This window comes from Danio aesculapii, chromosome 7 (genome assembly GCF_903798145.1).
Source record: "Danio aesculapii chromosome 7, fDanAes4.1, whole genome shotgun sequence".
NCBI lineage: Eukaryota > Metazoa > Chordata > Actinopteri > Cypriniformes > Danionidae > Danio > Danio aesculapii.
The window spans coordinates 48,019,707-48,042,037 of NC_079441.1; the positions used below are offsets into that span (position 1 = coordinate 48,019,707).

The following is a 22,331-nucleotide window of genomic DNA, read 5'->3' on the forward strand; positions in this document are numbered from 1 at the left end:
TATTACTGTTATAACTTGGCTGTTATCAGCCAATCAGACTCAAGAACCAGACAAAACTGTTGTATTAATGGATATAGTTCACCCAAAAATGAAATTCTTTCATCATTTATTCACCACTTGTTCCAAACTCTTTTAGATTTGTTTCTTCTCTTGAACATACTATATTTTGAAGAATTCATTTACTTTCATAGTATTAAATATGTGCATATGTTTTCAACAAAAGAAATCATCTTATAAATGTTTGGAAAGGATGATTAAACTTTCTCTTTTTTGGGGTGAACTATCCCTTTAAGGCTCAAGTCTAGCCACACCAAACTACAGATATATTTTGCATATTCTCTTACACTGAGAAGCGCATGCCTTTGCCCACTTGATTACTATGGTAGTTCATTATTTCCATAGTTGGCAGCTGGTCACGTGACTTGGCCTGCCCGTAGCGGTTGAATTTTTCCCTGGCAGGTCACGTGAGCAGCTGCCAGTCAGGATTGAACTGTACAGGCTGCTAGAGTGCGTGCGCGCGCTCTGACGTGCTGCTCTGCTCTGCGCGCCTCTCAGCGCTCTTACATGCAGCTATTGTATTCGCCACGGGATTTTAGCTATTCGCTTCGCTTTACCTTCTCTTGTTTTCAGCGACGAAGGAATGAAGAGTCCTCCCAATAAACGGTAATTTTTTTTTTCGTTATGGCCATTTTGTTCATGATTTCGCTATCATGGCATCTGCTTCGCTATTTATTCTTGCTGCTCTTGAATGTTGCATACCATAACAGAGATATTATGCAATACCTATTATAGCTATAGAAAGCATTGCAACGGCAAAACAATGTGCCATTTAAATCATTCTCATCCTAATATATACTATGTTTGCTGGTGTAGCAAATACACCACATTTAGCAGCATTCGGTTATTTGTGTTTGTGTCTTGTCATTGAAAATAAGCTCTACGTAATTGGTAGTTTGAGCCATGATGACAAAACACAAGAAAAACCAGTCTCATTCACTTTTAGCGAATTTAAAATAGATTGATAATATATAATATTGATAATAGGTTGCTATACCAGACACATATGAGGCATCCTTTGTGTCTGCATTTATAAAAACAAACCTCATTTTCACTCGCTGTGTTTACATGCACCATTTACTTGACTATTTTTGATTTAGTCCTTGTGGTTCATTTATGTTGCAACATTGTAATATTCCTCTATAATCTGCATATTATGATACAACTTATTATTATGTTTTGGAGGTATTAGAAAGGCACTTTTGTGTTTATTCGTGATTTTAAACAAGGAGTAATTGAAAAAAAAAAACATTTATACTAGTGCTGCACAATAATTAAAAATGTAACAATTTTTTTTATTCTGCGCTATATATTGCGATATGAATACAGTTTCACTAGATGAGTTGAATAACAATAAGATTCTGAAGGTATGATAACCTTGGAAAAAAATATCATGGTTTCACGGTATCATGGTACTGTGATTCCCGCTCTAAATTATATAGTCTGGGTAAAAAAACAAAAAAAAAATTCCCCTTTAAAAACAATATATTTAATTTTTTGAAAGATTTATGATCTTTGGGAGCAGTAAACATGTCAGGCTAAATAGTTCAAATTAATCTTTGACTTCTGCTGTCTTCATTAGTTTAAAACACTGATTTCTTTACAATTTAAAATGGCATCTTTGGAGATCTTTTCTGCTGGAGATACTGCTGTCCTAAAAAAATAAATAAAATGTAAATAAAGAATCTTACACATACCTTAGGAACGGTATTAGAGAACATTTTGTTGGTTTTAAAACCTTGACTTTTCCAAACCGTGGTATACCTTGAAAACAGTTATCGTCCTATGCCTAATTGAGATCCATGAATTGATTGGGATGATTCTGTAGGTGAGTACGTATGCATAAAATACAAGAAACAATCTACTAAATTCAATTAAGAAAAAGATACCAATTAAATAAACAAATTGATTGTTTTCTGATGAGTCGAACTGTATTTAGGTATACAAAATTGTAATTATCAAATGTAAAATAATACTGCATTGTCTTCGTTTTATAAACAATTAAATCGTTATTAATTTGTCAAAGAAAAAAACACTTGCAAAATTATAAATTATAATCCAGACTCAATACTCGCAATGTGACTGCTGAAACGATATATTGTGCAGCCCTCATACATTTGCATTCATGACAGTAAACAGAGCTCCACTTTGAGTTCCTAGATGTAGACTGCAAATTGCCTTAAATCAAGAACATAACAATATATTTTTAGCCTAAACCGTGGTCCTGAGTACCTCATAAAAAAAAAAAAAACAGGGATGCTTTTGCTGTATTGTTCATCAAAACAGTTCTTGTGCTTATCCTAGTTTCTGCAAGCTGTGTAAGAGAGCTGAAAACAATGTCTGCTCACATGTTTGAAGAATTTAGAGAATATTTAGAGGTAAAATGTACTAAATTCGTCACTGGGACATTAATAATTAATAACACTTAATAAAAGGCTTTAGATATAATACATTTATACAGTACTAAGAGCATATGCATCTCTAGTGATAAAAAGGTCCAAATATAAACCTTTGCAGTTATATGCATAGTTAGTGTTTTTCAGCCAATGATTAACTTCCGGTGAAAGCTTAATATGACTATTTTTAATTTCATAAGGTTTATTTTACAGCATCGATGTTGTAATGTAATTACAATACATTCAGTTAAATAGACTTAAGCATTCATTTAGCTGTTCAAGCGTAAAATCAGATGAAAAACCGTGTAACCGATAACGGCGTCAGAATCAGCAGGCGAGCACAGAAACTCCATTGTAAATACTGGTGTTAAATAAACTAGGGTTGGCCCATTAATTGAAAAGTAATCAAAATCGACATTCACAACCTATAATCTTTACAATTTTCCAGGTCAATTTTTTCAATTACTTTCCTTATCGCGTGTGGAGTCACGTGACCCTGCTCTGTTTACACTTCTTCACCGAGCACAACGTATGGTCAGCGCAACCTTCACACATTCGAATACCCTTTGCCATGACTGACGCCGATGCTGACTTCTCAAAGAATGCAACTACATGCTGCGACAATACATAGCACAAACTCTGTGATTGGTCAGCTTGATAACGTTTACGAGTGTTGGCGGCATTAAGACGACAAAATATAAAATAAATAAAATAATCGTAGTGGAGTTAAAATGTTCAATAATCGAGATTTAGGTTTTAGGCTAAATTGCCCAGCCCTAAAATAAACTGTCATATTTTAAAGAAATGGTGGGGGAAATGGAATTTAATGCAGTGCTTCTTGTCCGGTCTGAGGCCCACTTTATATCATATATAAATCAGGCAGTGAAGATCACTGAGTTTTAAAGAAATCAAACCTCAAATGTGACTATTTTGTAATAGAAAGACAGTTCAAAGGAAGCGCTGAGGCTGGCTGGCTGAAATTAAAATTCTGTGTGCATACTGTATACCCCATTACTTATACATCTTTTTTTTCCTGACTATGTTAAGGAAACACACAGTTTAAGGTGAAGAGGAGTACAGGAATCTCCAAATACTTTCATGCATTTACATATTGATACTTACAATAAATCTTATGAAGTCTTTATAGAAATAATGTCAGTAATTAATCAAATATAGTGTTGTAAACAGACAAATTAGAAAAGATAAGCATAGCTTGCATGTATTTTAGTTTTGCTGCTTACAAGAATATCCAAGTAGCTGTGAAGCTTTTTTAGTTAAAACCTTAATAAGAAATGTGCGTGTAAACAGTCTCTCTCATTTCCACACAAACAAGCACACACATTTAGTGGTAAAGCATGACGCTTGTACATTTCCACACACAGATGTTCAGTAGATGGAAGTAGGCCAATGACAAATCTGTGCGTAAGCTTTTGGGTGGGCTTCATTATGAATGTATTTTACAGATATTTAGCTCTCTGCTTTATGTACCCCCATTAAATGTGATGTACAGTACGTGGGAGTTAAAAAAAACTAACTAAAAATAACACTTTTCTGATTTCAACCTTGCCGTGTCTAAACAGGATGCTGTTTATTTAGCTGAAATTGTTGAAATATGTTGTATGTTTAATTCTGAGAAATTTCAGTCATGCTCAGAAGAGAGAATTCAGACCTGAACTGTGTCTAGTGTTAGTAAATTGAGCATTTATCTCAGATACTCATGGACATGCACACCATATGTTATGAATGGTTTGGCTCTGTTTATGGATGGCTAAGCCAAGCAAGATAAATACTGCTCATCTGGACAGAAAAAAAAACTGTTTAGTGATAAAGTAGGTGTGTGTAGCAGACCTCTGACTTCAGCTTAATGCATGCAGTTTATTTAACAGTTGGACAGAAAATAATAAGATTAACATAATTAAACTTTGTTTTCAGAATTGAACTGGTGTTTTTGTTCATGTTTCGGTGTAAAATGTGCATCAGACAGTTGGTGAATGGCCTGTGGGAGGCTTGTGGGTGTGCTGTCTGAGGCTGAGACTGCATTACTGTATCTTCTGTTGCTCTTTGTTGATGTCATGGGGATTATACTCTTTTAAATCTGCTTGCAACAATAATTTGATATGTTTTTCAGGATTATGGTTATGTTTTACAGTCTTTGTCCTCAAATATTAGAGACATGGCTTTTCCCTGTTTACTGAATGCAGCAGATGATTATGAAAACCTGCTTTTATAATGCTTAAAGCTTTCACAAACATTGCCGTTTAAGTTATAGTTAAGACAAAAGTTGTAATTTACTCAACCATTATTTACAAACCATTAATTTCCATTTAAAACACACCTTTTTAGTGAAAATTCAATTTACTGGAAGATTTTTGTCCTTTCGGAAAGCTTCGTAAAGACATTGTAAAAGTGTTAAAGGTTGCATTCATATATTCTGAAAATGCATGAGATTTAATGTACAGATTTACTGTTGTCTTTAATTGACATATTAACATTGATCAGTGCTTGTATGTGGCAGCACGGTGGCTCAGTGGTTAGTTCTGTCATCTCAAAGCAAGAAGGTCACTGGTTTCTGCTATTTCAACAGAGCTCATTCTGTTTCTGTATTTGGCTTCCAAAGCAAATGACACAAAGAGAGAAGTGCTTAAAGTTTAATTTTAATTATGTTCCAGAGAATTAAAAAAAATAGCTTCCAGAATCTCTCTCAGTTCAGTGCTGGATTCAGCTAAAAACTCCTCAAAGAAGGAGCAGCTCCAACCATAATAGATGAAGATGTGGATTGTGAGCCACAACCTGTAAGTATTTTTATTTGTGAAAATTGATCTATTACATGCACAGTTTCTAGCGTTAATGGTATGCTGTAGCGAGGAGGTAAACAAGGATGTAAACAACAGGAAATGCTGTTAGGCACCGCTAACAATTTAGGTACAAATTCATATTTATCAGTCAAACCCCTGTAAATGCTCACAATCTTCACCAGCGCTGCAGTGTCTCTCTATGCAGCCGCCTTACCTGCGTTCTACATCTCAAATAACACACTCGCAAGATATGATACGTTTCATATTACACATGCTTATTCCGGATATATGTGAAAGACACTTTTCAGATTTTATTTTAGAGAACAGGCTTGAGGTTCAGCTGTGTCCTTTTCATTTTCGGGTAAAGGTTACTCAGCATTTACACAGCAGAGGCACAGCTCGTGCTAGTGACTGGACGTGACGCTTTTACTGGTGACGTGGTGCAGATCCGCGAATCATAGCACATTATGTTAGCTGATCAATCAGAGCCTCCCGAGGGTGGGATTTTGGAAGAACTAGGAACTATGACTGTCGTTCTCATGTTAGCTGAGTAGCGGTATATAATCACAGTAATATAAATGAAAAAATAACATGATTTTCTACAAATGAAGCATGAGCACACATTGCTTTGCATCTTATAAACACAACCAAGCCTTAAAAATACACTCTGGACCACCCCTTTAAGTTTTATTTAGGGTATTTTCCCATTTGTATTCAGATCTGCAGTATATGGTAGAGTAGTGAGACAGGAAATGACAAGGGAAAAGAGGCTGAAAAAAATGATCCTTCTCCGTGACTCAATTTTTCATCACCTGAATGAGCCACATTGCTGTTTGGTCATTTTCATTTCACTAAAGTGATTACCGTGTAGCTCTGCATTGATCACACAGAAAGTGCCGAATCAATGCTGCATAGTCCATTGAATACTGCAGAAGCAGAGAAACAGATAAATCATGGATCTACTTAATGTCAGGGTTGCATTCTTGCTCTTGTCTACTGAGAAAATCATTGTAGCAATGAAAAACAACTGTTGAGTGTCTAGAGGTATTTTATAAATTATGCCTTCATCCGCTCAATAAGAAAGAAAACAGCTAATTATGGTCAGCACTTGACTATCCAGAGAAATATACTGCAATTTTTGGAAATATTAAACTTAATGGAGTATGACTACAAAATAAGACAGTATTTTAATGACTAATACTTATAGGGATACCATATATTAAAGGGAAAGTTCATTCAAAATATACAGCAGATATCACTTTATTTTGATGGTCCCTTTAACGCAGGGATGTCCAAACTTGGTCCTGGAGGGCCGGGGTCCTGCATAGTTTAGATTGAACTAAACTAGCTTTAAGCTGCGGTCACATTGGGCTTTGAGTGTGCGAAATTCTGTCGTGCGGCACTGCGAAAAGGGGCGGGATTAAACAAGATGATTAGACATTAAAAAAAGCCAGCGATTGCTCCATGTTTTAAATTTCTCTCCAGAGGGGACCTGTTTTGTTCCTCGATTGGTCTCATGGAGTCAAATGATGCGATTTCGCAGGTTGCGAAACTCGACGCATGACCCTGGGTTTCCGGTCTGACGCATTCGCGTGCGTATGAATGGAAGTCTATGGGAAGAAATGTCAAGTGTGACCGCAGCTTTACACCTGCCTGGAAGTTTCTAGTATACCTTGAAAGGGCTTGATTAGCTGTTCCAGGTGTGTCTAATTGGGGTTGGAACTAAAATATGCAGGACACCGGCCCACTAGGACGGAGTTTGGGCACCCCTACTTTAACACATTTTGTTGAATTTAAGTGATATTGCATCTACATGCCATCTAATTCTCAATAGATTATAAGTAGGCTGTTAGGTTGGGGTTAGGGTTAGGGTAGTGTAAGTTCACGTGTACTTTCAAAGTTTCTTGTGGCCCGTTTCCACTGAGTGGTACGGTACGGTACAGGTAAACTTTATCAGGCTTGCGTTTCCACTGCCAAAAGGGTACCAATGGTGTATGACAGCAAGTTTCAGTCAACGTCATTCTTGCTCGAGAAAATGTCAATGTAAAGATGTACAGGTCGTTCACATATCATACAAGAAGCACTTCTCACAAAACAGATGCTTTATGCAAATAAATACTAAAATAAATTTTCATTACTAACCTTTCTATGAACAGGATTTGATTATAACTGCAGAATAATGATGAAATAGCCTACTATAATGTCTGCGATTTTATGAAATAAATAAATAAATGCAACGTATATGAACAAATACAGGCCCTTACAGTCTCTGATATGTTACCAATTATAGAAAAACTACACACAGCATACATTTAGTCCTTATTTGGGCTCAAAAACAACACGAAGTATAGCCCACAGTCAGTGCAAACCTTCATCTGTATCTTTAATCTTCAGCATCACATGTAACATCTGTTAGAAAGTAATTCCGTCATTCCGACTTCATAATAGTCCAAAAGGTGATGATAATAGTTAAATATGGCAGTTAGTTCATGTTTTAGGTTGGTGAAAGAATCATTATCTCCTTTGTTTTTTCCGGCTTCTCCTTTGTTTTTTCGTGCTTCACTCTCGTGTTTGTCCGTTTCAGAAAGGATCAGATGTCAGAAGCACTTCAATAATCATGCACACGTTATCATCATCAGCTCAAGAAGTTGCTTATTTCAAATATAGATGCACAGCAAGCTCTATGGAGAAAGTGAAACCGCTCGCACTTTTAGATGGGTTCGTAAAACAGGACACGGCAGATTTTGTTCTTCTTGGCTTTGTGGCTGTTCATTAATTCGACGACAAAGTTTGTTTGAGCTTGGGTCGACCATGGCTCGTTATTTTATGTATATATTTTTACAGTGTATGTCTCGGCTGTGTTTTTTAAAATGGTGGTACCTTTGTTTTGATTCTCCTGCTTGTCCACGAGCGAGTGACGTATCTCTGTAAACCAATAGCATTCCGCTGCGCATATAGCGACGCCTTTTGGTACACTTTTGTCATGCTAGGTACTAGGCATGGGACAATAACCGTTTTCAAGGTATACCGCGGTTTGGAAAAGTCAAGGTTTTGAAACCGCCAAAATGTTCTCTAAAACCATTCCTAATGTATGTGTAAGATTTTTATTTACATTTTTTGTTTTTTAGGACAACAGTATCTCCAGCAGAAAAGATATCAAAAGCCATTTAAATGGTAAAGAAATCTGTGTTTTTTAAACAAATGAAGGCAGCAGAAGTCATTGATTCATTTGAATTATTTAGCCTGACATGTTTACTGCTCCAAAATATTTTAAATCTTTCAAAAAATAAAATATATTGTATTGAAAGCGGAAAAAAATTTGTTGTTTTATACCCAGACATTTAAAAAGAAAATATTTTAGAGCAGTAATCACAATACCGTGATACTGTGATATTTTTTATCCAAGTTTATCATACCGTCAGAATCTTATACCAGCCCATGCCTACTAGGTACCCTTTGCAAAGGGTACCCTTTGACAGTGGAAACAGTCATAAAAGCATATCGTACCGTACCACTCATTGGAAATGGGCCAATATAGTCAGTAGTCATAGTATCAGCAGATATTAAGCAGATAGTCTGCTAATAAGAAGAAGAAATTGGCTTGTAGTTGCAATGCAACTTTTAGTCAACAAAATGTGCAATAGGGACCATCAAAATAGTTTTACCAAAAAAATAAATAAAAATTGAATCATGTTGTGAATGCAGGTATATTATGGTCAATATTTTGTCAAACTAAAAGTAATATCCCTAAGCCAAAAGGGTTTAACAGCCCACTGTTAAAAGGGGTGTAAGGCTTTTAGGTTAATAAATTAAATGAATATTTTTCAGGTACATTTCTTTGGTGAATAAAATAAAAATTCCAAATTCTCATAGAAACTCTAGTGAATGTGAACAGTTACTATGCTGTTCTAACTAATATTACTTTCATGCAAAGCTATGGCTGCAACATGATACACGTTTTTCACTACATTTTGCTTCATATGAACGTAGGTATTGCACATTTCAGTCCTTTGACCACCTAAAGTGTTACCAGATGTTTTTTCCATGCTTCAGGTTTTGGACATTCTTATTAGTATTTCCTGTCCTAGATTTGGTTTTCCACCAATTTTCTTTCCTCAGAAGTTGCACATTATAGCAAGTTGTTCATATTATATGTACAGTAGTTTATTTAAAATGTCCTATACTTTGTGTTAATATGGTAATACTGAGATCTGGTAGCATAACAGCATAATGCATTTGCACTTCACACTTGTCAACGCCATACTATATGCTAATGCTGAAACAAAGCAAATTACAGATCTCATATAAATTAATCAAACAACTAGCCATGTTAATGGTCGGTGTCAGTGAATAGTGTTTAAATTTGATTATTTACATTATTATAAATAAGGCAGGGTGTCACTGTGGTGCACTGGGTAGCACAATCGCCTCACAGCAAGAAGGTCACTGGTTTGAGCCTTGGCAGGGTCAACTGGCTTTTTCAGTGTGGAGTTTGCATGTTTTCCCCGTGTTCGTATGGGTTTCCTTCGAGTGCTCCAGTTTCCCCCACAATCCAAAGACATGCACTATAGGTGAATTGGGTAGGCCAAATTGTCCAGAGTGTTTGTGTGTGAATAAATGCATGTATGGTGTTTCCCAGTGATGGGTCGCAACTGAAAGGGCATCCGCTGTGTAAAACAAATGCTGGATAAGTTGGCGGTTCATTCCTCTGTGGCGAATAAAGGTACTAAGCCGAAAAGAAAATTAATAAATGAATAAGGCAATTTTAGGATAAAAGTGTTTACATGACACTTTTAGAATAGCCTTTTCCTTTTATGTTCCCATTTTCAACACAGGCTCATTGGAAATACATGCTGCAGTCTACATTATTTGTGAAACTGAAAAAAATGTACTTCAGCATAGATTTAAATGGAGTTTCGAGATAAAATGAATGCTCTGGTGCAGTATGAGTGCAGTGTTTGGAATCTCAGTAGTGATGAAAGTGAACTACACTGTTCCAATTTACTATGACCTTTTACAGTATGTAAAGCTGCTTTGACACAATCTACATTGTAAAAGCGCTATACAAATAAAGGTGAAATAAATTGAATTGAATTGAATATAATTGAGTATCATCTGCATAGCAGTGAAAGCTGATCCCATGTCTTCTAATAATGTCTCCCAGAGGTAGCATGTATATTGTAAACTGCAAAGGGCCTAAAACTGATCCTTGAAATGCACTGTGTTGCCCCCACTGTGTGTGTATGCATGTGTGTGTGAAGACTCTCAGCCAGGACAAGGCTCCCTCAGTGTATTGAAGTGTCCTACATCTGTGCGCTTGTACGAGGCAGTGACGGCCCACCCAGATGGCGGTGCAAGTGATGCCAGTTGTTTTGGCTTGACCACTGACAACTGCTCTCCCCGACCCGTCTGTTACTCTCCCCAGGTCTAAATGTTTAGCTTCTCCCTTTCACATCTGAACAGTAAATGTCAACACAGCAGACCTATATGATTATTTAAAGCCCATCTGAATTAGAACTCTTTCCTCAAACAAAAAGCGTTATACCATCATCCAGTCTGGCTCTACTTAAAGCTTGACCTATTTCTTTGCTATAGTAAGTGAACCAGTTACAGTAGGTTTTTTTTTCTTACTTTCCATGTTAGAATCAGTTTAGACCTCAAATTTCTGCCTGGACAAAAAGGCCTGATGTCACTGTTTGAAATGATTTTCAAAGGTCTAGAGCAGGGGTGTCAAACTCAATTCCTGGAGGGCCGTAACCCTGCAGAGTTCCAGACCTGCTTCAACAGACCTATCTTTAGGTATCAAACAACCCTAAAGTGCTCAGTTAGGTTGATCATGTGTGTTTCGGGAGTTGGACCTAAACCGTGCTGAGCTGTGACCCTCCAGGAACTGAGTTTGACACCTGTGGTCTAGAGCAATATGTTAAGTTTCTGACATTGTCATTGTTCCATTGAGCTCCTCTGCCAAACTTACACAATGAGTATGTGACAAGATATTAATAAGCAATCTTATGTACATTCCTGCCAAACAGCTCTTGGCCAGGGAACAATGAATATAGTGACAATGTTATAAAACTCTGACAAGCTTTTGACCTTTACATTGATTGAACCGATTCTTTTATCCAAAGTGGAAGTTTACTTAAATATCAAATAAAACAAGGAGTTCTAGAAATGCAGTTAATATATTGGCTGTTTCTCAAAACAAACAAAGATCACAAGTTCTGGCATTAATAAAACTAAGCTGGTCTTTCCCAAATCCATATTTCAAGTGAACATTTGTGAGTGTTTAGTGTTTTTGGCAGCTATAGAGCACTTTGATTTCGGCAATGAGGGAAACATGGACAGAACAGCTACAGTAAATCAGCTCATTAAATGTATTTACTTTATAACAAAGTATTGGCCATGTTTTGTTGAATAATTCAAGCCAAATTACTACATTATTTTTATGTTAAATGACTGAGAGTTATTAAACTTAATTTATATTTATATTAAACCATGACATATTATTAATAATAACTTCAGCAGGAGTCAAATATGAGAATAACATTTCCTAAAAGTCCACTGGAAATAGTTTAAACTGAAAAAAGTGCACATTTTAGACTGTATATACACAAAAATATTTCATATGGCTTCTTTGATATAAATTGCTGTGACATACAACATGACTTTGAGAGAAAAAATATGCAAGTTAAAATCTAAGCAGTATAATCTTTAAATGTCATGCACAAAAATTACATCTGTAGTTCCTGTAGCATTATTTACAGCAGTAATATAACATTATTTTGGTCTGTTTAATTAGAAGAAGTTTTCACTCCACCACCTGCTTGACAAAACAGTTCCTATTTCTCAGGAAACTAGCAAGTTTTTTTTAACAATGCATCATAATAAAGTCAGGCACAAGGTACATTGTGCTATTGTTTCATCTTCTACTTCAGGAAACACACCCCAGAAAAACACACAAGCAACAAAGCTATTTTTAATTGAGCAGGATACCGTTGGTTCTCACAGAACAGAGGGGATTTCAGTCTGGAATACTGTCAGGGATTCAACTATATGGATAACTTGGAAGATTATTTCACCATTATGAAACAGTGAACTAAAGATGACATATTTGATGTTTATTTTCAGATGTAATTTCAAACTGAAATAGTTTGTTAAATAAATTATTCATTCATTAATTCATTTTCTTTTCGGCTTAGTCTCTTTATTAATCTGGGGTCACCACAGCAGAATGAACCGCCAACTTATCCAGCACATGTTTTATGCAGCGGATGCTTTTCCAGCTGCAACCCATCATGGGGAATATATAAATTATTATTTGAAACATATTTATTAGTAAAAAATTGTAAATTAGTACATTTGAAATCAGAAACGTTGACCTTTGCAATTCTTGGGGATGTCAAAGAAGCTCAAATGCCATGCTTGTACTTTAAAAATGCTGAATACTCTTCTTATGTATTATTTATGCTCGCCAACAAACAGTCTTCATTCAGCAGACATGAATAATTCAGAGCTTCAGCCCATATTTCCATCCACTCATGTTTACTGTCATGCGCGAGTTGACAAATATGCACATCTGTTTTCTTTCTCCAAAATATTCAATACTGTCACTGTTATGTTTTCTGATACTGAGTCTAATGGAACATTTTATAATAACCCAAGCTGTAATAGTTGTAAATGACTCTGAGAGTTATATATTATTTCATTTGACTTTTAAATTTTTAGAATGAGCATATAAATCTCGTTTCTGTGAAAGATACTCCAGATTTGGGAAAATATATTCTGTCCTCCTCAGTGTCTGTTTATATACAATTGAAAGCTATATATACAGGCAAAATTATTCACCCTCTTGTGAAATATTTATTATTTTTCAAATATTTCTCAAAAGATATTTAATGAAGGAATTTTCACAGTATTTCTAATAATATTTTTTCTTCTGGAGAAAGTCTTATTTGGTATTTATTTTGACTAAAATAAAAACATTTTTATTTATTTGAACCATTTTAAGGTTAATTTTATTAGTAATTTTAATAATATTGCCTTAAGCAATATTTTTTTCCATTTGTCTGCACAACACACCATTTTCATACAGTGACTTGCCTAATTACCTTAATTTGCCTAGTTAACCTAATTAACCTAGTCAAAGCCATTAAATTGCACTTTAAGCGGAATACTACACTGTAAAAAAAATCTGTAATTTTACGCTTTATTTTCAATAAAAAAAAAGTAAAATAACGGCGGTTAATTACAGAAATTTTATGTAAAATAAGAGACATTAAATTACAGGAATTTCTTTAAATTTAAATTGCTGGTAAATTTCTGTATTTCAACCTCTGTTATTTTACAGTAAATTTCTGTAATTTAACGGCCGTTATTTTACTTTTTTTCCGGATATAAACCATAAAATTACAGTTTTTTTTTACAGTGTAGTATCTTGAAAAATATCTAGTAAAATATTATATACTGTCATTTTGTTGAAAATAAAAGAAACTAGTCATTTTAAATTAGTTATTAAAACTATTCTGTTTAGAAATGTGTTGAAAAATCTTCTTTAAGGAATTAAAATGTAACAGGACGTCAAAAATTCTGACTTCAAATATATAAATGTATAAATAGGTCAGTAGGCAGTGATTCCTTCAGTAGGTCAGGCCTGGAGATCCACATCCAGCTGGGAAGATGTTTAGCAGAGAGGTCTTTCATTCCTTATACTAGTGAGAGCTGAGACAATTAAGAGAGCCAACCGTTAGACTCCAGCTCTCCAGAGAAATGGCTATTTATGGCACCTTGTGTAAGATCTGTGCCCGCAGGTCAGCATTTTCCCTTGCACTTGACTCATAAACAGAGTTGGAGGAGATCGGAAGGCTGGCCTAAAATGGAAAGTTCAGATGAATTGTTTTGACACAAGCAACAAAATAAAAACCCCACCTCTCGTCTCCATTCAGACAAGAACATAATATCTTGGCCTAATTTCTGCCATACTTGTTCTTCAGGAATAACTGAAACCAATCTTGCCTCTGCTGCTGATCTTTGACTATAAGAAATTGTATTGTGACTCCATTCACACATGCCATTCACACACATAAATATGTTTATTGTTTACAGAGAATCATCAGGGGGAAAATAAGCATTAAAAAGGCAAAAATGCCTGTAGGATATACATAGTTATATAGTTCATTTTAGAAACTGAGTTATGATTCTTAGATAATCACTCTGTGCAGTCTTGACTATCTAATTTGTGGCCACATTGCTTTTTTTGGGGTATGTTTCACAACACTTTCAAAGAGAATAGTTCAGTGAATGGCAAAAACAGATGATCATGAATCTGGCAATAGTTCTCTACACTGTTTGTTGTACATACTGTATTGTGACACTTTGGAAATGTCAGTTTGATGCTTTTAGGCATTTGAACATAATGTTTTGCCTACAGCAAACATGAGATTTAAAACACATTTAAGAAAGGCAAACATATTCTCTTTTAGCCTGTAAGCTCTTTTTATTCTACTTGTAATGTTTTTCACATAACAACGTGCAAAAAGCTGTACCATGTGAGCTATACAGTATGAGCAAAACAAATGAAAGTGTCTGATGATGCAAATGTCAAAATTGATTTCTCTAATTTCTAACTCATGCACTATGGTAAAAGTATTGTAAAGCCATAACATAAAGCAAAGAAATGCTTGTTTATTCACCTTATTCTTCGCATATGAGCGGGGCGCAGCCATTTGAATCATTTTGGCTGGAGACTTCCGGTCTCATTGACTTACGTTCATTTTTAGATGTTAAAAACAGCTCGTTTTGCTGGTTGATGTTGCAAACTGATATTTTCTTATTATATTATTCTGCTTTGTCTGTATTGTCATGCAAACACTTGTTTGTAGAGTAAGTAGTTTAACCATTTTCTGACGTTTATTATTCCTAGTCATTTCTCCCATAGGCAGCTGAATCGGAAGTTCTAAAATAATCGCAAAAACGAGCACACTTCCGCATTGAAGAATAAGGTCAATAGGGCTGGGCGATTTGACCTAAAATCAAAAGCTCGATAAATTTTGACTATTTGAACACAATTACGGTTAATGACGAATATTTTTTTTTATTTATTTAAATGATTTGCCCTCATAGTTCACTGACAGGTTTTGTGCAGTAAATATGCTCACATATTACAACATTACATCATTCAGCACAGGGACACAGCAAAGAGTGTTTGTGTATGTGTCAATGTGCTCACATATTACAAGTGAGAGATTTTTGAATGAAGGGTACATTACTTGATTTCAAAATAATTGAGCGATTGTTTTAGATGATTATTTATTGAACATCAACGTTGAACACCTGAAATGAAAATACACATTTCCTAAAAAGAACAGTCAAAAGAACTACGAAAAGCAATTGAAAAAAATGGACCTGGTATAATTAGATCAATTATAGCTTACGAATGTTGATTTTGATTACTTTTCGATTAATCGCCCAGCTCTACTTGTTTATTAATTGAACATCTGCCCTATCATCATAGCATTTATCATATGTTGTGTGAAGTAGAAGTGATTGAATGTTAATTTCAGTTTAAAAAAATCAGTGAGTTGTACTTTGTCATATTTGCAGTCATATTTTCTAGTCAGAAAAGTTGATTCAATGAAAATGGCATATTGGGAACTGTATACAAATCAATAGGTGCATTTCAAATCGCATACACCATTATGTAGTATAAATAGTGTAAGTAGTGCTCTAATGAAAACTCTTAAAAGAATAAGTGCACTTTAATTACCCAGATGATGCACTTATTCAACCGGTAAAATGAAGTATGGAATGATGGACACTTCACTCATTCAACGATCACTGCTTTGCTCACATAGTGAAATGGGTGGAGCTATTGGGCACTCATGTTGGATTACTTTAATTATTTTGGAAAGCTGTATTCTCCTACGAGGGTGAACATAGCGCCTCCAATGGTGAATGCGTTTATACTCATGACAGGTATTATTTGGTAGTTTGGTAATTTATTTCACTAATTTGAGAATCGTCAAACGTCATCTGAGAAACGGTTTGACCTTCCGCTTAGTAATATACTTGTTAGTATCCCATTTCGGACGATACTACATACATATACTATGCTGTTGAGTGTGTAAGTGCAAAAGTAGATAGTGTGCTGTTTGGGACGCAGCTTATATTTAGAAATATACTATAAATGATGGTCAGCCATTGTAAGAAAGAATGAAAAATAGAACAGTAATCTAGCTAACAGAATGTAAATGATCAAACTGTCGCTTTTCAACTGTCGAGCCAGTGTGAGGGCTTTTTTTTCTCTAAGCACCGCTCTGACTTTATACTGTGGCCACAACTGTTTAAACTTTTTTCAGACTTGTATGTTACCATTGAGTGTTGAATATGTAGCTTCCCAAACTCTGTAAGACTGCATTTTAGAACATCACAGTTTCGGTCAAACATTCCCCTCAACCCAAATGCTCAATGAGAGCCCTAGTACCCTCAGCTGATCAATACTGTCTTATCTTTCTTTTTTTTTGCTTGTTCGTACTGTCTTCTCGTTCTTGTACAATTGCAAAACTAGGGAAATGGCCATCTTGCCACATACTCTCTTTTACTACTGCACTTTAAAACAACCTTGCTGCATGAGGTATTTTTTTCCGCAAATGCCGGTCAGTTCAGGATGGATCAGTTTATACCGGAGTCTAATATTGGCCACAATCAATCAATCAATCAACCAATCAATCAATCAATCAATCAATCAATCAATCAATCAATCAATCAATCAATCAATCAATCAAGTGAACAACCAAAAAACTATCCTATGTTTTAGTCAAAAAATATTTTAGTTGATTTTTTTATATTCTCGTTAATCCATACAGAAGGAAAGAGTCACATTCAAAGAGACCAATCTAAAATCTGAATAAACTGCCCTGATCCTAAACTTACATAAACCAAGATTATATAAAATGTTTCTGTCATCCAAGGATAGCCCTGAAATCCTTCAATCTCTTAAGAAAAACTGTGCCATCACTTGCCACCTTTGCAGCAAATAGCAAAAGGATGAGGTTATACAATCTTTGATTAAACCTTAGATTCTAACCCACAATAGTCATTCTGAAAACACAAATGCTCAAAAAAATGCAGATTTAAAGATTTTTACATTCAAAGGCCTTGCCTAATTTAATATATACTACAACATTTTCCATTAGATAAATTGAAAGTTATCCGTCAGGAATTCTGTCATTTGAAATGTATAACACCTCAGTGTTGTTTGTGTTTGTTAGTGTCTGTTGCACTGTTACAAAGACTCTCATCAGAAAATTTGTGAAAATGCATTTCCACTGTGAGGTGTCAACAAGGCCACGGCAGACATTTCCTGAAGGGATTACGAGACTTTGATTAATAGGTGATGACAATCCCCAAAAGGAGGGACAAGAGTTGTTGTAACCAACATGCAGAGAAATGCTGTGGTATTACATGCAGAGAAATCTCCTCAGGTGTTTGCAGAATTATGCATTCAGAAGTTAATGAACAAACCCATTTTTATGAAAGTTCACATTATTTTCACTAAAAATGTGAAATAAATATTTTTGGAATATTTTAGAGTGTTAAATATTAATTATCTATAATAATCTTTCTGGAATACTTGATTCTGATTCAGGAAATAATAAAGTCTGAATTAATAAATACGGCTCATTTACGGCTCATTTTAGGCTAATTTGTGGCACATACAGTAGTCATGTAAAAAGTGGGATAAAGTATATTCAGGCGGTTGCTTTCATCGGATAGACCCCTTCAGTCTAACAGACCATTTCAATGCGGTCATGTCATTGGCCCATGAACATTTCCTGCTTGTTATCAAACTATTTCATAACTGTAACAAGAGGCAATTCAATCATAACTTAATGTTAAAACAGCTATCATAACATTATTTATAAATACAGTATGTGGCTCCTTTTGGATTCTCAGAAACTATAGAAATAAAAAATATAAAACAGGAAATACGTTGGGACCATTGTTTTTGTTTACATCCCTGAAAACGTTCTGAACAGCTTTATTTTTATTCTGCGATAACAACTGTCTGCGTCTAATTTATCTCTTACTTAAAACATCTTGGTTTGCCATCTGCCAAGTTTGTAGTTTTTTTAAACATATTTTACATATGTTTGTAGTTTTAATCAAATTCACATTCAACACGCAATGTATTGTGGGAATTTAGCGGTTAGACTACGCATGGATCTGTACTTTGAATGTCTACTGTAACTAGTAGACCATCCTGGTAACTTTGGAACACTCATTTCAACATACTGTCTTTTGGGACATGCTAATTTTACTTTTGAATACATTTTAGGTTGGAATTTGCAAATTTAGACGTAGCTGTGCTTTAGAGTTCTGATGTTTGTTCATGTTTATTTTATGCTGTAAATTGTATTAAAGTGGCGGATGTTCATGTGAGACTTTCGCTCATATTTAAATGTAACAAAGATTGTTGTTATTGAATGATTTGAAATGATCATCATTTTGTTGTGTTGTTATCCTAGGCATTTTACATTTTACATCTTGCAGTGGCTATTTTATAATCTAGACAACCTCAGTGGCCCCTGTAACCCATTTTTAAAAAATTGACATAAAGAGTAATTTAAGTAAGACGATATACTGAGTAATATAATGCCTGTGGGTGATGAGAAAAATGCTTAGTAATGTCTTTTGCCTTCCTTTAGTTTCACAAACCGTGGTTTGGGGTTTTGAGTAAATGATTTTCTCATTGAGTTGAACAAAACTCACAAGCACAGAATTATTTCCTGTGGTTGTGCTGGTTTTAAAGCAATGTAAGCAAAGTCTCTCAAACCATGATTGTGCCTGATGATGCCTCTAAACACTTATTATTGGTTTTCAGGAAAAGCATAGATCACTTTCTCTGTTCACTTGTATTCCTCATGTCAGCACTTTTAAGTCTTGTGTTTTAGTGAAATTTAAATCGACGAATCAATGAGAGTGATGGAAAGAAAAACTGAAAGAGTGGGGTCAGATGAGAATAGGTTAGAGGATCATGCGACTAGGAAGCTATAAGAAGTGGTTAATTGACACCTGTGAGGAGTGTCCTCATGTCCAAATACATCAGGAAATGTCATCAGTGGTATTATACAAACACAACAGTTGCATTGATATGTTAATATGGATGTGGGATAGGGCTGCACAATAAATCACAAAATTACCTTTATTGCGATGCTATACACTTACCGGCCACTTTATTAGGTACACCTGTCCAACTGCTTCTTAACGCAAATTTCTAATCAGCCACATGGCAGCAACTCAATGCATTTAGGCATGTAGACATGGTCAAGATGATCTGCTGCAGTTCAAACTGAGCATCAGAATAGAGAAGAAAGGAGATTTAAGTGACTTTGAATGGCATGGTTGTTGGTGTCAGACGGGCTGGTCTGAGTATTTTAGAAACGGCTGATCTACTGGGATTTTCACGCACAACCATCTTTAGGGTTTACAGAGAATGGTCTGAAAAAGAGAAAATATTCAGAGAGGGGCAGTTCTGTGGGAGCTAATGCCTTGTTGATGCCAGAGGTCAAAGGAGAATGGCCAGGCTGGTTCCAGCTGATAAAAAGGCCAGCTGATACCTCGTTACAACTGAGGTATGCAGAAGAGCATCTCTGAACACACAACACGTCCAACCTTGAGGCAGATGAGCTACAGCAGCAGAAGAACCACAACAAGTGCCACTCCTGTCAGCTAAGAACAGGAAACCGAGGCTACAATTCACACAGGTTCAAAAAATTGGACAATAGAAGATTGAAAAAACGTTGCCTGGTCTGATGAGTCTTGATTTCTGCTGCGACAGTCAGAAGGTATAGGTCAGAATTTGACATAAACAACATGAAAGCATGGATCCACCCTGCCTTGTATCAATGGTTTAGGGTGCTGGTGGTGGTGTAATGGTGTGGGGGATAGATTCTTGGCACACTTTGGGCCCATTAGTACCAACTGAGCATTGTGTCAACAACACAGCCTACCTGAGTATTGTTGCTGACCATCTCCATCCCTTTATGACCACAGTGTACCCATCTTCTGATGGCTACTTCCAGCAGCATAACATGCCATGTCATAAAATGCGAATCATCTCAGACTGGTTTCTTGAACATGACAATGTGTTCACTGTACTCAAATGGCCTCCACAGTCAACAGACCTCAATCTGATAGAGCACCTTTGGGATGTGGTGGAATGGGAGATTTACACCATGGACATGCAGTCGACAAATTTGCAGCAACTGCATGGTGCTCTCTTGTCAATATGGACCAGAATCTCTGAGAAATATTTCAAGTACCTTGTTGAATCTATGCCATAAAGGATTAAGGCAGTTCTGAAGGCAAAAGTGGGTCCAAGCCGGTTCTAGTAAGGTGTACCTAATAAAGTGGTCGGTTAGTGTATATGCAGTATACAAATCACAGACATGTGTAATACATTTTTTGTTTATCTAAATTTGACCAATTAGATAGGCCCTTGTTATCTTTATCCCCACCTTTCAAGTAGCTGCTGTTCTGTATAGGCTGAAGCAGCCCACATGTGAACCCAGAGCTGAAAATGAAAACTAATGTCAAGGAAAACAAGTCAAGACAAGAGGAAAATGACAGCAGCCAATCAGAGTCAGAATATCTGCTGAGGTTTTCACTCAGTCATAAAGCTTTAAAGACTAAATGTTTGCAACTTGACTGTTTATTAGTCTTAATTGGAATGAATTATATCTGAAAATAGCATTTTTCTAGGGAAATGTTATATCGGAAATAATAATAACAACATCACATATTTTTCCAGTATCATCTAGCCCTGATATGTGAGCATGTGACTTTTCATTCAGAAAAAAAACTCACTGTTTTACTTTCTGCTGTTTTTGTCATGTTTTAAAATGTCAGATAGAAGGGTATAAGGATGGGAAATACTGAATATAACACATTAAGGTACCTATTGTATGTGGTACCTATTGAAGCATATTTCTGTGATGAAATAAAAATATCAAAATGTAATTGTGACTTTTATAACCATCTAGAATTGAGAGATATAATCTCATACAGTAATATGTTTTTGTATCCTCAATTATATTTTGGCATACTGATCATAATTTCTATAGAAAAAGGATCAAAACTAGTTCACAGTTTCAAAAGTTTTCCCTCATAATTCAGATGTTATATCTTGCTATTTTGATGTATACATCAAAAAAGTGAGAAGAAAATTACCTTTTTTACTCATATAAGTATTACTTATATTTAAAAAATCTGAATTGTTTATGTAAACTAAATTGTAAGACATAATTCATAATTCTAGGAAGAAAAATATGTGTTATGATATGAATTTTTGTATGAAAACAACCAGAAAATTGTGCAATGCAAACTGACAATTTCAACTATCTATGAAAAATACTTTAAACTTAATTATAAAAAGCAAAAATCATGATGGCAGATGATGATTATGGGCCTGAATTGTGAAATATGACACTTAGCGGCATGTTGTGAAGAGCTGTGTCCTTCTCTTGGCCAGTTTCTATTTTTTTGTGTGCGCATGTGCATGTGTGTGACAGACTCAACAGACACACTGCACTCTCAGACAGCTGAAGCCCGACGGGACCCTTTGTTCCCTTCCTACGGCTCTGAGCTTCCCATGGGGATAATGTTTCTGAGACAGTCAAGGCCTTCTTATGACCAGCAGGATCTCCAAAACATTATGAGAGCTCAAGTTACTCAGTGCCAACATGACCTGATTTTGGGTCTAAATATGAATATGTTGCACTTTGGCATTTCTTCTATGGACAAAGTTTGGGTCAAAAGCTGTTTGGGTTTTTGTCTGGATTCATTTTTGTCCTTGTCATTAATTGTTTTGTGTATTTTATGTGGTGTTTTTCTAGATATTGACATGAAGAAGGACGTAGAGGTGCTGATAGCAGAGGAACGTGCTGAGATCATCTCAAAATATAATAAGGTAAGTTATACCATTTGTTCTCACATTTGAACAAAATTAAATTAAATTAAATACACAAGTTGACAAGCTGTAAATATTCATTTATGCTATATACATATATATATATATATATATATA

General features: G+C 35.4%; 1 protein-coding gene across 1 annotated transcript in view; it reads left to right on the forward strand.

The window, feature by feature from the left end:
• The first annotated feature begins 510 nt into the window (after window positions 1–510).
• The window catches only part of si:ch211-288d18.1 (USP6 N-terminal-like protein), a 59,742-nt gene continuing 37,921 nt past the window's right edge, over window positions 511–22,331 (forward strand). The window contains exons 1-2 of the mRNA XM_056462033.1: window positions 511–663; window positions 22,141–22,214. Coding sequence (XP_056318008.1) covers window positions 22,149–22,214 — 66 coding nt within the window. The 5' untranslated portion in view covers window positions 511–663; window positions 22,141–22,148. The remainder of the gene's footprint in view (window positions 664–22,140; window positions 22,215–22,331) is intronic.